We start from the raw sequence: 15,851 nt of genomic DNA on the forward strand, positions 1-15,851 counted from the left end.
CAGGGGCAGGGCAAACAACAGATCCAAGTCAGGGAAGGCCCCGTGCAATTTAGTCCTGCCGAGTTGTCGCCAGGTAGTGAGAGGCTGGATCCAGCCCGAATTCATTCATGCCGATGGATAACCAAAGGAACAAATTCCACATGTCCTTCCTTCCTTTTTTTTTTTTAAGATTTTATTTCATTTATTCATGAGAGAGAGAGAGAGAGAGAGAGAGAGAGAGAGAGGCAGAGGGAGAAGCAGGCTCCCAAGGAGCAGGGAGCCCGATGCAGGGCTCTATCCCAGGACCCCGGGATCATGACCTGAGCCGAAGGCAGACACTCAACCATCTGAGCCACCCAGGCGCCCCTCATTCCTTCCTTCTTTCCTTCGTTGACTCATTTCTCTCTCCAGTGGACATTCACTATGCATTAGGGTCTGTGCTCGGTGTTAGGAACGTAAAGAGGAGCAAGACAGAGCCCCTAATGGAACAGACAAGGAAGCACGTGGCTACCATACCATGAAATAAACATTATAATCCAATCACTTGACGATTATTTCTTGAACACCTACTATGTGCCAGGCACTGCTCTAGGCACAGGGGCTACAAACATGAATAAAACAGACGAAATCGCTGTGCTCCCGGAGCTGATATAAATAGACTACTTGAGCAGTTCAAAGAAGACAAGGGCAGAGAACCTGGGCGGGGAGTCTGGGGAAGGCTTGAGGAGGACTTGTGATCTCAGCTGGGTCTTGAAGGACTGTGTCCTGGCCAAGGGTGGGGGTGGGGGGAGTAATAATACAACAAAGTCTGGAAACCTGAAAGTGGATGGGCGGTGTGACTAGGGAACTGCAAGTGGCTTGGTTTGGGACTGCAGAGCATGCCCTGAAATGAGTGGTAGGAATGTCTCTCCAGGTAAGGCACAATCGGGTAAAATAGACCAAGGCCCAGCCGGTCTCCACGTTTTTCTGAGACCCAACCCTGGTGAGAGGCAAAGGGATGCCAAACACCATCTAGCCATGTGCTTGTGGTATTCAGTTTGGGCTAAGCCAAGCCCCAGGGCCCCATATTCCCAGCCTCCAGGCATGCAGCCTTACAGGGGGCTCAGTGTTCTTTGCTAAGAGCCTTCATTTAGAAGGAAGGTTAACGAAATTTGAATAAAATAAAATTTAACTCAAGAACTTTAGGTTCCAGTGATTTTTTACAACAATAATTCTTAAATTGGCTAAAAAGAGAGAATAGGGGCGCCTGGGTGGCTCAGTCGGTTAAGCGTCTGCCTTCGGCTCAGGTCATGATCTCGGGGGTCCTGGGATCGAGCCCCGCGACAGGCTCCCTGCTCGGCGGGGAGTCTGCTTCTCCCTCTCCCTCTGCCCCTCCCCCAGCTTGTGCGCGCTCTCTCTCTCTCTCAAACAAATAAATAAAATCTTTAAAAAACAAAAAAAATAATAAAAATAATAAAAAGAGAAAATAACCTATCCTCTAAAAATGGATTCTGTAAACCGTGCTTTGGTTATTACAATTTCTTTTCACTATTTGTCAAGTGGATTCTGTCTTTTGTTATTGAAACTAGCCGGCTTTCATATTTTAATATGTTTCATGACCCGCAATAAAAAGTTGGACAGGTTCACCTTGCCGTGCTCATTGGAAACTCCCGTCAAGTTGGACAGCTCAGAGTGCATGCATTATCTTGCCTCGGCAAGCCTCAGTTTTGTCAGCTGTGCAATGGAATTAATTAGAATTCCTATCTCTCAGGCCTGTTGAGAGGATCAGAAGAGTTAATCTGCGCCCTGTGAAGCGCTTAGCACGACATTGGGCACAGAAGAGGTCAAAATAGCCATGATCCTACCCTGATTCTGTAGTTTTTGAGAAGCCCCTGGTACTTGGTTGTATCAATGGTTTTATCACAAGAAACAGGCTTCACTTCATCCAATCAGTCTGGCTCTAGAGATTCTGAAAAGGGCCACAGTCCCTAGTAGGAGAACTAAGAAACGGTATTGTAAACTCCAGCAAGAAAAGCTGATTTCCAGGGCGCCTGGGTGGCTCAGTTGTTAAGCGGCTGCCTTCGGCTCAGGTCATGATCCCAGGGTCCTGGGATCGAGCCCCGCATCGGGCTCCCTGCTCCGCGGGAAGCCTGCTTCTCCCTCTCCCACTCCCCCCGCTTGTGCGCACTCTCTTGCCGTCTCTCTCTCTCTGTCAAATAAATAAATAAAATCTTTAAAAAAAAAAAAAAAAGAAAAGCTGATTTCCAGTCTTCCTGATGGACAGACCAAGGCACTAACCCATAATGACCCAAGACACACAGAGAAGCATGGGGCTGAAGTGGAATGACCATGTCGGTTGGCCAAGCTTTCAGCTTTCTATCCTAATTGGCAAACGGCATGCTTTTGCCTAGCAGCCCATGCACCTGCCTTTACCCCCTGACCTTCCCTTCTAAGATAAATCCACCTCAAGGCTCAATTTTTATAATAAATGCACTCCTGAGCTGTGAGCTTCATTGCAAAAGTGAAAAGAGATCTCTTGCTTTCAAAGGTCTTAGTATGTTGCCTCTTTCCAGCAGCTTCTTTCCCTGGGGCGTGAAGGCCTAGGGCTGGGGAATCAGGCTGGGACCCCGTGGATTCCCTCAGAGGCAGCTCTGGTGATCACACTGTACCCAATGGGCCGGCAGTGAGTGCGGTCTGGGTGTGAGGCAGGAGGGATGGTTTTTTTTTTTTTTTTTTTTTTTTGACCTTTGCTCTGTTTCATAATCATTGTTGTAAAACGAGTGCTCTGAGTGAGAGCCCAGAATTATCACTATAAGCATTGTCCCTATTCAGTCCAGTTCAAAAGTGTCCTTTCCTTTCTTTCTTTCGTTCTTTTTAAAGATTTTATTTATTTGACAGAGAGAGCGAGAGAGCCCAAGGGGGGAACAGCAGAGGCAGAGGGAGAAGCAGACTCCCCGCTGAGCAGGGAGCCCGATGCGGGGCTCGATCCCAGGACCCTGGGATCATGACCTGAGCCGAAGGCAGATGTGCAACCATCTGAACCACCCAGGCGCCCCGTCCTTTTCTCTTTATAATTTTCTCTGCGTGTGTGCGTGTGCATGCGTGTGCGTGTGCATGCGTGTGCGTGTGCATGCGTGTGCGTGTGTGTGTGTGAGATTCACTTTCTATAGTACCTGTGGCATTTTCTTCAGACTATTTCAGAAAATCTGGAGGGCATGGATAGAGCCCATGAATAAAATGAAAATAATGTAAAGCATTGTTCTGAGCACTTTACACATATTAACCCTTTCAATCTATTCCTGCGAGGTAGGTACCAGTGGTATCCACATATCCTAGATGGGGAAACTGAGGTGCAAAGCAGTTGGGTTGGATAGTTGTCCCATGAGAAAGTTTGGTGTCTGAAAATGAGACCTCTAGCTCAAGAGTCCCACGAGTGAGTCCCGAGTGGGAAAATGGGGAACACGTGGGAGATCGGGTGATAAGGAAGGCCCAGACTTGGGTGAAGCCTCTGCCCCGATGTACAGGGCTGGCCCCCAATTCCTTCCTCCAGCGGGAGTCAGTACAGGTTTTGTGGAGGACATCAGCTTATATAATTTTGGAACCCTCTTTTAAAAAAACACAAGCATATCTTACTTTTGAACATTTTACAAGACCACATGACCAAATGGATACGTTGCTATGGTGCCTTCCAGGGCTAGGAAGGGGCCCGGGCAAGGGGTGGCTCTGAAACCCAAGCGTCATTAGCTGCGCCGTGCACCTGCCTCTGGCCCGGAGACGTCTCTGCTCCTGGCTGAGCAGGGCACTGGAATCTCCTTTTGACGGAAGACTTTTCCTTTTCACTCCCCAACACGAGGCCCTGGGGAATCCATCTGTCAACAGCGAAGTACAGACTTTGCTCTCTGGTTATGCCTTTCCAGCCACAACCATCTCCAATCGGGGAGTGAAAACGTTAGTCGGTGAAATGGGTCATGTGATCACATTTGGCACGTTCTCTTAAATCTCAAGAGTGCTACATTTCCTTCCTGCCTTGCAAAAGTTGCCCAAGGAAATGAAAACCCGGGATGAATGTTCACCATCAAAAGCAGACCTCTCTTCCTGTGTCCCCTTCATTGACAGTCATGGAAAAGGCAAGGATTCATAGACTCTTTTAATTTAACTCAGTTTTGTCTCTGAAGAGGGTCCAGTAAAAACAACCATTCAATCTGTCACTTGAACATTGTTTATATTTGTTGCCAGGATACCAAAGGCTCTGTTAAGCCTTTGGCTAAGAAGAGCACCATGCATCTGAACTTGTTCACCTGCACATAAAGCAAATAATGGCTGAAATGATGGGAAAGCTCCTCCAAACATTTTAAGTGGAACACAAGGCATTTTTTGTGTCCAGAAATTGCCGCATCCGGTATTTGTTGTTCAAATAAATCTCCACCCGCATACCGAAGTGCACATTATACATAATAAGATCGGGCTTTGAAAAGACAGATGTTAATTATTTGGAGGTAAATCAGGTCACCTTTGACCCAAACTCCGAGCTGTAATTTTGTTGCTCAGCTTCTTGGTCCCGAAATTAATGTAAATCTTTACATTTGTAATTTCACTTGCCAACGCCAACCCACCCACACAGTCTGCAAATGACTGCTCTGAGTCAGAGACTATTCACTTACAACTGTGTTCGATATTTAAAAAATGTTCTCTGGAAGGATTAAATCACCTAATCCTAGTCTTTTCACCGATTCGGCTTTATGTAAAAACGATGGAGCCCGAGGACATCTAAAACTGGAGGGGACTTTACAGGAGAAACCAAAGCTCTGATGTGAGATGTGGCTTGCCCCCCAGGTCGCTCAGCAACCAAAGCTAAAACCCGAAAGGAAAGTACTGGTTTGGGCTTTTAATAAAGGGTCGCATTTAGAAACAAATCCTTGCTCCGAGTCCAGAAGCTACCCCTTCCACCATGCTCCTGTCTCCGACAGCATCTGTGAGTCCTGGTAGACCCCACAGTCTGACACCGGTCTGAAAGAATCATGCCATTTTGAAGCCAAGCAGTCAGAATATGATTCCGATAAAAACAAATCAGCTGCTATTACCATATGCGTCAATTTTGGAGGGGAGAGATTTACCAGAAACTGTTCATAATGGTTACTTTTGAGGAGGGGCGCAGGGGATGGAGAGGGAGGACAGAGATTTGCTTTTCGTCTTGTGTCTCTCCTTTACTATTTCATTTTGATTACCATGTACAGATATTAATGGTGTTAAAAATCTAAAACAACAACAACAACAACAACAACCCCAACAAATTAGAGATACTAATCTAGGGCAACAGCATCACAGCGAAGTTGGTGTACATGGTAGTACAGATATTAATGGTGTTAAAAATCTAAAACAACAACAACAACAACAACCCCAACAAATTAGAGATACTATACTCGCAAACTTCACAGGAGAAATGAAATTCATCCCAGTAACACTGACACTTGAAAATCTGTTACCCGGTACCGCAGTACTTTTAAAACATTTCTACCAAAGTATCCATAATGGCAGAGGAGGCTGAATAGGTTTCCCCCAGGGGTCTGGGGACAGTGCCAGCAATCAATGGTCCTCGGTACGCAAGAACTCTCTTCGTTCGCAGCTTATGTTTTTAAAAATGCATTCAAATTGTGCAAGAGACTCTCTAACGTATCTGCATCTCTTTTACTACAAAAATAATGGCTTAAATGACTTACCATCCACGAAAACTGCCCCTGTGGGGAGACACCCCTGGTTTCTTTCTCCAGCGGTCCGGAGCACCCGCCGCACGCTGCCTCCAGTGACCGAGTGAAGAGGTCCCTGGAATGAGAAGCGCGGCTGTGCGCGAGCTGACCTGTATTCTGGCTCTCTCACCTGGAATCAGGCTTCACGGATTCTGTTATGCATTGAATAGTAACAAAACAACGGCATAAATTAGGGTGTTGCTAAGATTGTGTACCATCAATGTTCGCATGAACATAATGGACATAATGAATTCTATAGCACTATCCGGCACAGCTTGGAGAGATTAAAACCACTTTGTCTTTAAATTAAATTTCAAAAATCACTGAACAACAAGAATAGAAAGAACAACAACAAAAACCCCTCATCCATGTCAGCCACCCAGTTGTAGGATACACCATTTCTTGCTTTCTGATCATTAATGCCTGGTCCCAGGTTTATTTTAATAGCTACCGGATCAGTGAGTCCACATCTATCGTAATAACCATAAAGAGGGTGGGGGTTCCCTTGTATTGCAGTTTGCGGCCCTAAGTGGAGAGTCCCTTACCCTCTTCCAGGATCAAATCTATAGCTGAAAAAGACCTAAGCTGAAGTTTATTTCATATAAATTCTACACAATATAATGTGTCTAGTCTGTTGCAGAAAAAGAAAAGTAGGCTTGCATTCATTCTTTTTTTTTTTTTTAATTGAAGTGCAGTCGGCATACAATGTTATATTCGTTTCAGGGGAACAACAGAGTGATTCGACAACGCTGTACATTACACGATGCTCACCACGGTAAGTGTAGTCTCCGTCTGCATCCATACAATGTTATTACGATCTTATTGGTGGTATTCCCTATGGATTTCATCACTGTGACTTATTTCAAAACTGGAAGTCAGTATCTCTTAATTCTTTTCGCCTATTTTGCCCATCCCCCCGACCCTACTCCCCTCTGGCGACCACCTGTTCTCTGTATTTGAGACTGTGTGTGTGTGTGTGTGTGTGTGTGTTCGTTGGCCTGTTTTTTTACATTCTACATGTAAATGAAATCGTATGGTGTTTGGCTTTCTCTGACTTCTCTCATTTAGCATAGTACCCTCCGGGTCCACCCATGTTGTCGCAAATAGCGAGATCTCATTCTTTTTATGACTGAGTAATATTCCATTATAGGTATATACTACATCTTTATCCATTCATCTACCCGTTGGCACTTAGGTTACTTCCATATCTTGACCATTGTAAATAATGCTGCAATGAACAGGAGTGCATATATGTTTTTGAATCGGTGTTTTCATGTTCTTTGGGTAAACAGCCAGCAGCGGAATTACTGGATCACATAGTATTTCTATTTTTTTTAAGTTTTTGAGAAACTTCCAGAGTGGCTGCACCGATTTACATTCCCACCAACCTACACGAGGCTTCTCTTTTCTCCACATCCTCGCCAACACTTGTTTTCTCGTCTTTTTGATAATAGCCATTCTAACAGGTGTGAGGCGATATCTCATTGTGGTTTTAATTTGCATTTCCCTGATGATGAGTGATGTTGAGTATCTTTGCATGTATCCGACGGCTGAATTCATTCTTAAGTAGTGCTCTGCTCAGGCAAATCTTCGTTGAACAAAATGGAGCCTAATTATGAAAAATTCACGTTGGAGTGCTTACTTACTAGATGCCAGATGCCACACTTGTTCTAATGCTTTATGTTACTTAATCCTCACTCACAACACCCCTAGGAAATATGGTTAGCTCTACTATAACCCCATTTTATGAATGAGGAAACTGAGACTCGGGAGACGAAGTGACTTGCCCAAGGTCATACAGCTAAGTACACAAGAGCCAGGATCCAAATTGAAGTACTTCTCTTTTTTTAATGTATGTATGTATGTATGTATGTATGTGTGTATGTAAGCTCTGCACCCAAGGTGAGGCTTGAACTCACAGCTCTGAGGTCAAGAGTCCCATGCTCTATCAACTGAGCCAGGCTGGTGCCCCCCAAATCCAAGTACTTCTGATTCTGGAGCCCCGAAAACCTCACTGACTCCTAACAATGATCATAGATAGCACTTACAAAGTGGTTATTATGTATGTTCTATGGTAGATGCTTTGCATAAATTACTTAATCCCTCCAACAAACTTCTGAGGCATTATTATCCTCATTTTATAGATGAAGAAAACCAAGGCTTAGAGAAATCAAGTAACTTGCCTAACAGCACAACTGAACAGCACAATCCAGGCTTCTCTGGTACCACGAGTTTTCAGTTTTCTAAAAACTTTGAGATATTGGGGCACCTGGGTGGCTCAGTTGGTTGGGCATCTGCTTTCAGCTCAGGTCATGATCTCGGTCCTGGGATCGAGTCCCACATCGGGCTCCCTGCTCAGCGGGGAGTCTGCTTCTCCGTCTCCCTCTGCCTCTCCCCCTGCTCGTGTGCTCTAATAAACTCTTAAAAAAACAAAACAAAACAAAAAACCCAAAAGAACTTTGAGATATCTTTAACGTATAAAAGTGGTATATATTTCAGGTGTACGACTTGAGGTTTCGATATATGTATACACTGTGAAGTGTTCTGAACTAAGCCATACTTTGATCTTGATGCTTGGCCAGGGGGCATGCACCAAGCACCTCCCCCGGGCATTACTCCCCAACACGCAGACCCCGGCCGTGAGCTGCACTTCACCGTGCCGGGGTGTGCACTGTTGCTCAGGAATGGGTTTCGCCTGTGCGCGTGGCTCACCCATCACTTTCTACTTTCAATGTTGCCGTTTGACAGCCGTGGGGCTTTCTTCTTCATACAAATCTTGGGTTACAGGCAAAATCCCCTGATTTCTGAGGTCTAGCCAGGAGCTACAGAAACTAAACCTTTTTTTAAAAAAAAAATTTATTTATTTGAGAGAGAGAGCGTGTGAGAGAGCATGAGCACGGGTGCAGGGGGAGGGGCAGAGGGAGAAGCAGACCTCCCCTTGAGCAGGGAGCCCAATGCAGGGCTCGATCCCCAGACTGCAGGATCATGACCCGAGCCGAAGGCAGACGCTTAACGACTAAGCCACCTGGGTGCCCCTAAACCATTTCTCATGTGGATCCCAAGTAAGGGCTTAACCAAAAGAAACATAAATGTCCTCCATTGACCGGGCTTATTATTAGCATGTCTGACAGAATGCGGCAGATGCCACATTTACCTCTCTTTTGTGAAAGGAGTTTTGAGGTGGGGGCAGTTGTCTCGTTCTGTAATCTTGACGGGCGCTGCGACCTCAGCCCTGTGTTAACTGAGCCAGCTTTAATCCTCTGCTTTGAATGGGATTAAAATAAAATGGCTTGGGCCAGGTCAAGGTGGATGAGGGAAGGCAACTGGATGAAAATTTGCCATTACCTTATATTTTTAGGTTTTTCCTGTTTATTTTTTTTTTTTAAGATTTTATTTATTCCACAGATAGAGAGCACAAGTAGGCAGAGTGGCAGGCAGAGGCAGAGGGAGAAGCAGGCTCTCCGCTGAGCAGGGAGCCAGACGTGGGACTCGATCCCAGGACCCCCGGATCATGACCTGAGCTGAAGGCAGCCGCTTAACCGACTGAGCCACCCAGGCGCCCCAAGGTTTTTCCTGTTTAGATGAAATTCACACAACGGCCATTTTAAAGTGGACAATTCAGTTTCTATTTCTTGATTAATAACCACAGGACTAGGAAAGGTGGGTATGTGGTCCTTTTCTTCGGAGAAAGCTCATTCAGTTATGACCATCCACAGGCAATGGACCTGTAGTTTTGGATACATTGGGCCTGAATTTTGCTACTGTATTGGGAATATGGATGGGTCACACAACCAAGGTATTCTTTGAGAAGTGAAGGGCTGGAGACTGGTTTGAAAAGAAAGCTTTCCATCTCAGGAAATACTGTAGCATTTACTCAACATGGAGCATCTACTCAAATGTAGCCCTCACTAAAGCATGCAAATTAAGTCACAGACAAAAATATATTTCAGGTATTTTTTTTATTTCTTCAAATTTATCAGGAGTGACTGAAATAAAAAATATAATTGAGTCCCGTCATCATGGAAATGGCTTTAAGAGAAAACTGGTCAGATGAGTATTATTGCTTCCCGTTTTCAACCAGTGGAATAGTTGCCCTTGATAAATAGACAGCCAACAGTCTGTCAAGAATGCTCAAGATATGTTATATAATACAACATGCCTGTTCACAGTGGGGGAAAGACTAGGAAGTAACTCATGTGAACTTCTTGATTTCATCGTACAAGACCAGCACAAAAGCACCACCCATGCCTCTGAGAACATTGGACCACGCCCCCTTGAAAAACGCTTTGGCTCCTTCATCGCGAGCGATCTTCCTCCAGCAGTCTACTGTACCTGTGTACATGATGTCAGCTGCAAAGAATAAAGACACGGAGTTGGGGACCAAAGGCTGATGAAAGCCCTCCCCAGACTTACTAGACAAAACCGGAGCCTCGCCTCTAAGAGCGGATGGCAGTTCCGGGAAACCCGACATTTACACATTCGCGTGGGCGACACTGAAATATTAATGCCTCGAGTAGAGAACAGGGCTATGGAGGCTACTCATTGGTCTTAACCTCTAATACCGTTTAAGCACCCTCATTCATAGGCATCCAGAGGGCCCGCTCAAAGGCAGGCACCATCAACCCCATCCTGCCATCAGAACAGACTGCAGTTTTAAAGCCAGGCACTGCTAGCCTGTGGCCCCAGCTCGTCCCGGCCCGACAGTCTTTTTATCTTTAGCTCAAGGGGAAACTTACTTCCTTTGCGCCCTGACTGCATCATCATTCGGCGGCGAACAGTGTCAAACGGGTAGGAAGTCAACCCGGCAACCGCCGTGACGGATTGTGCGATCATCCAGCTGATGAAGATGTGAGTATTCTTGGGATCTGGAAGCATTCCTGAGAACAGCAAAGAGACGCTTTTACTAGAAAGCAGAGTTTTAGCAGCCTTTGGTTCCTACGCCCCCGCCCCCCCCCCCCCCCCGAAACATCTCATCCGCACATGAAGTTTGCACTGGATGACCGTCAGCTTCCTATAGCAATTACGGAAAATCTCTGGCTCTGGAAAATTCGGACGGCATTAACGATCTTTCAGATGAAAGGTACACAGCTTCAAGGCACAGAGCAAACTTACCCTTTGCGGTGTCATAGATACCGAAGTAGGCAGCTCGGTAGATGATGATGCCCTGCACAGACACATTAAAGCCTTGGTATAGGCCCTTCATGCCATCAGATTTGTAGATCTTCACCAGGCAGTCACCGAGGCCTCGGAATTCCCTTTCAGCTCCAGCTTTGCCCACATCGGCTGCGAGCCGGGTACGGGCAAAATCAAGAGGGTACACAAAACACAAGGATGTGGCCCCAGCGGCACCACCTGACGCCAGATTCCCGGCAAAGTAGCGCCAAAACTGGGTTCTCTTGTCCACACCACCCAGGAAGATCTGCTTGTATTTATCTTTGAAGGCGAAGTTGAGAGCCTGGGTGGGGAAGTATCTGATGACATTGGCCAGGTTACCACGCCAGAAGGACAGGACTCCCTGCTCCTTGGGGATGCGAACCACACAGTCCATAATGCCCTTGTACTGCTTATCTGCTGTGATTTGCTTGCTGGCATGCTGCACCTGACAGACAAGGAGGAGGCCAAGAGGGAGAGAGTTACAACCACGGAGAAGGGAGGAAGGGAGAGAGTATTATCCTCTGAATCTCTGGCGGGGCTTTAAGGTTAGCTACTCCCCACCTCTAGTCTTCTAGTTCATACAGGATGGACCCTCCCGGCCCTCTGAGGCCGTCACCGTGGGAGAAGTGCTCTGCACCCTCAGAAGGCATTAAGCCTCCACCCCTTTGGGTGGGGAGGGGGCACCCTCGGTTGGACGCGTGACCTTTAGACCTGGGAGAAAGGTCATTACCTCAGACCCAGGTTCAGAGGCATCTGGGCCTGTCCCACGCAGGGCGCGGTCACCTTGGTGACCGCGGCCTACGCCTCGGGTCTCCGGAGCTGCTTCCCTCCCGCTCCGCCCCTGCTCGTCTCCTAGCGGTGACCCGCGGGGCCAGCAGCCCTCCGCCCGTGCGGGCGCGCCCCCTAGAGCCGGAGCGGGGGAGCGAGCGCGGCGGGGACGCGGCGGCGGCTGCGCGGGGGCGGACGCAGCAGGCACAGGCGCTTCCCGGCGCCGGCTTCCGGCCCGGCGAGGTGAGGGAGCGTCCGCCCGCGGCGCGGCCCCTCGACCCGCCGCATGGCCTCCGCAAGGCTGTGAGATTATCTCCTTGCCGCGACCTTGAGGCCTTCGGCACGGCCAGGTGTCCCTCCCCCCTCCCCCCCTCCAGCGCCGGCTTCCAGGCTTCGCCCTTGACCTCCAGGCCCCGGGGAGACGGCCGCCGCCGGGCTGCCCCTCCGAGCTCGCTGCCCACCCCCCTCCCCGGGGATGCCAAGGCCCTGGCCCGCCTCGCTTCCCTCCGCCCCGACCCCTTCCTAGCTCTAGAACTTCAGGTCACCAAAGCACCTCCCTCGAGCTGGCCTTTTGGTCCGCCTCCGCGGCCACCCCTGCCCGCACGGGGGCCGCTTCCCCCGACAGGGCTGGGGAGTGGTGCCCCCTCCAGCCCCCCGGGGCCAGGCTTCCTGCGCGCCCCGTCCCCCACTTCCTGGTCCCGACTCCCCAATCCCCGGGGGTACCTGCAGCAGCAGCTTGACCCGCTCGATGGGCGCTACCGCCGTCTTGGAGATGGCCGCGGCCACTCCACCCGCCAGGAAGTCCTTGGCGAAGGACACAGCGGCATCTGTCATGTTGAAAGGAATGAGACGGGCGACTGCGGGACTACGGGAGGAACCGGCCGGGACTCCGGGACTCTGGGGCGGAGCGAAACAAATGGCCGGTTTATATAGGGCGAGCCGGCGCCTGGGCGGCCGGCGTCGGGGGCGGGCCTGGGCGGGCCCGCGCGGCGGCTGAGTGGCTCGGCGCGCGGGGGGCGGAGCCGCGGAGTCGGGCCCGGGGCCGCCCTCCGCTCCGCGCCGCCGGCGCGCGGCACCTGACCCGGCCCCGAGGACCCGGCGGCCCCAGGGAATACCCAGGGCCCCGGCCGCTGGACCCTGGGAGAGGCCTGCGGGTGGGGAGGGCGGCTGAGGTCACGCTGTGCCTGGATAGAAACCTCAGCAGTATTTAAGGGGACGCCCCCCCCCAATCTCGGAAGCTAGGATAAATAATATTTGAAAAAAAAAATAATGTGGGCAAACGACGGCTGGTCGCCCGTTTCCGTAAATAAAGTTGAACTGGAGCGCCACGGTTGGGATTAGGGTGAGGCAGATGAGGCAGGGTCCTGCGAGTGCGGGGTGCGATCTTGTCTTTATTTTAAAATGTTGACAAGGTGTTCATCATGGACTTTGGCCTTACTCTTGACTTATTTTAAAATGGTGCACTAAAAATCATTTGATTTGGTATTGCTGAGTTGTTTGGTGCCCCTAAAATTTTGTGCTAGGGCAGGAGCCTCATTCTTTTCACCCTAGACCTGGCACTGCTCTGGAGCTTCCCCGGTGAAGCCAGAGGAAATTGGGGGAACAGCAGAGTTGGGACACTGTCAGCGTGCCCCAGGCTCTGGTTTGCAAAAACGATTTAACAAAGATCTTGCCGGGAATTGGCAGAGGAGAGGCCAAAGGACTCGGCTGGGGGTGGGGGCATTATTTTAGCCAGAAGCCAAATAAAGAGGTCGTACCAGGAAGGTTAAGAGGCTGTGTGAACTAGGTTGGCATTTAGCTCCTTGGACGCCAAGTAAAGTGCTCTTGGATTGAGTAGATTCCTGAACTCCAGAAGCTTTTAGAGGAATCAACAGAATTTGATTGATAGCCATTGTGTCAATGGACAAGTGCTTACTGAGCCCCTTAATCCCTGCAGTGGGTAAGCATTTGCCAGACAAGTCCTTAAAAACCTACTTGCTAGCTTGAGTGCACTCGCTTCGGTTCGGAACAGTAGCGGAGAGTGTAATCACATATCATATGTCTAAGTAATCACAACAATGTTTATAAAAATGATCCTGTTGCAAACTGCAACTGCTGCCGATCCGGAGGTTGCCCAGCACACTGAAGACACACGGTGCGTATCCCTCACTTTCCTTTCCTGCCCTCTCCCACCTTCTCCAGATCTGCCCATTGAAGGGCCCAATTCTAGGGTTCCTCCAGGGTCGTGAGGTCCTTCATTTAATTACGCTTTGCAATTTGTAAGTCTTCCCGGGAACCCCGGCAATCTGAAGTGATGAGCACACACGGAGAGTGTTCAAAGAAGAGCAGTCTGGAACCCAGCTTCGTTGATCCTGGCTGAGACCCTTGACTTAGGTTCATGAGAAGCCGCTCCCTTTCTCATGAGTCGATTATAACGGTGATGCCGCCGGATACAGAAATGACCTTGCTGTAGAGTTTCAGTGATGAAGTATGTTCTCTGGAAGTGATAGTCCCTCCTCGTACCTTTACTGGTGAGAGAATTAACAGCGAAACCAAAAATCTGTGGAGCGTTTTATTGAGACGGAGGTGGTTTTTAGGATGGGTTTCGAAGTAGAATTCAAAACCCTTCCAGTTTGAACTCTTGACGTTCTGGTTAATGCATTTTTATTGAAACGTTAATTACTCTATGATACCCCTTGCCTTCACTTAGGTACCCTCTTTCTGTCTTTCACTGGCCACCTCTGCTACTCCGTTTGAGCATGATGTCCCTATGGCTTTCTATTCCAAAACTCTTTTGCTGTTTCAAGCACTTTCACATGTACTGTTCTGTCAGATTTCTATCTCACCGCAAAAAGATGATCAAATAATGACATAGAATTTGTCCCTTCTCAGTCTTTGGGTGCCTAAGTGTAGTTTTATTGAAGATGAAGTACAAGATGGGTCATTTAAAGCAACTCCATGCCATGATTTGGTATTTTGCTAAATCCACTGTGGGCGGAAGCTTTCTTAGTTGCTTATGACCAGGTATGCTTCAAGGAGTCAGATAGATGTAAAGTGTCAAGGTCATAAAAGACAAGGAAAGACTGAGGAACTGTCACAAATTAAAGGAGACTAAGGAGAATGACAGCTTAATGTAACGTGTGATCCTGGACTGGACCCTGGACCAGAAAAAGGACATTGATGGTACTATTGGTGAAATTTGAGTATCTGTAGATTCATTACTAGTAGTCCACCAATACTGGTCTTAGTTACAATGGTTATGTAAGATGGTAACATTTGGAGAAGTTGAGTGAAGGAAATATAGAAATTCTTTTTTAAAAAAGATTTTATTTATTTGACAGAGAGCGAGCAGCAGAGGCAGAGGGCGAAGCAGACTCCCCGCCGAGCAGGGAGCCCGATGTGGGGCTTGATCCCCAGGACCCTGGGATCATGACCTGAGCCAAAGGTAGACGCTTAACCGACTGAGCCACCCAGGTGCCCCTAGGAATTCTTTATACTTTGTGTGTGTGTGCGCAAAATTTTTGTGTCTCAAAGTTAAAAAAATTAAAAAGAAAAAAAAAAAGAAGAAACCAGGGACAAGAGCCCAGGAAAAATAGAGACTAATATTAATGATGATAATGATGATGTTGGTGGTGATATATGGCTGGTCAATTCATTAAAAACAAATTCCTTCAGTGAAGCATTAGTGGGGGCTCTGTGTTAGTAACTACTGTGTTTCTGGAAGCTTTTTAGAATACATGTATAATTAAGAAAGAGGAACTCAAGCTAAAGTAGTGCCTAGTAATTCTCAAGAAAAAACTAGGAGGGAGGTCAGAAATGATACTTGGGCCTCAGTTATCTATGTACCAACACACCCAGAATATAGGTAATAAAGTGAATGTAAAATGTTAATATAAGCAAGAAAATGCAATTTTATAGGTATGGTGCAAACTTGGTAGAGTAGGACTTCTGTCTGGAAAAGGAAGGGGAAACCTGGTTCAGAGAGATACCATGTAGAAGGACAGCAGGGTAGTTACAATATATCAAGAAGATATAACCAGTAATTCATTGGCTGGAGGGGGGAAAGCATCCAGTGAAAATGAAAGGGAGAAATGTAAGTGACTGTGGTCGTGGAAGTATACAAGGAACTGCCTGGTTAGATAACAGCTGTGAATAATACTTCATAAAACCATCACATAGGCCAGAGATGGTGATCAGAGGCATAAACCGTCCGAATAACTTCTGTAAGTCTCATTATTCTGATAGCAA

At 47.9% G+C, this 15,851-nt stretch overlaps 1 protein-coding gene across 1 annotated transcript; it reads right to left on the reverse strand.

The window, feature by feature from the left end:
• Nucleotides 1–9,642: 9,642 nt before the first annotated feature.
• On the reverse strand, nt 9,643–12,539 carry SLC25A5 (solute carrier family 25 member 5). The gene is made up of 4 exons (XM_025852770.2): nt 12,348–12,539; nt 10,815–11,301; nt 10,439–10,579; nt 9,643–10,052 (listed from the first exon to the last, which is right to left on the reverse strand). Exons 1-4 carry the CDS (start codon nt 12,456–12,458, stop codon nt 9,895–9,897), a joined length of 897 nt encoding a protein of 298 aa, XP_025708555.1. The 5' UTR covers nt 12,459–12,539; the 3' UTR covers nt 9,643–9,894.
• Nucleotides 12,540–15,851: the final 3,312 nt, after the last annotated feature.

Source organism: Callorhinus ursinus, unplaced genomic scaffold (assembly GCF_003265705.2).
Source record: "Callorhinus ursinus isolate GAN/ISIS: 27379988/994484 unplaced genomic scaffold, GSC_fseal_2.0 scaffold33, whole genome shotgun sequence".
Taxonomy (NCBI): domain Eukaryota; kingdom Metazoa; phylum Chordata; class Mammalia; order Carnivora; family Otariidae; genus Callorhinus; species Callorhinus ursinus.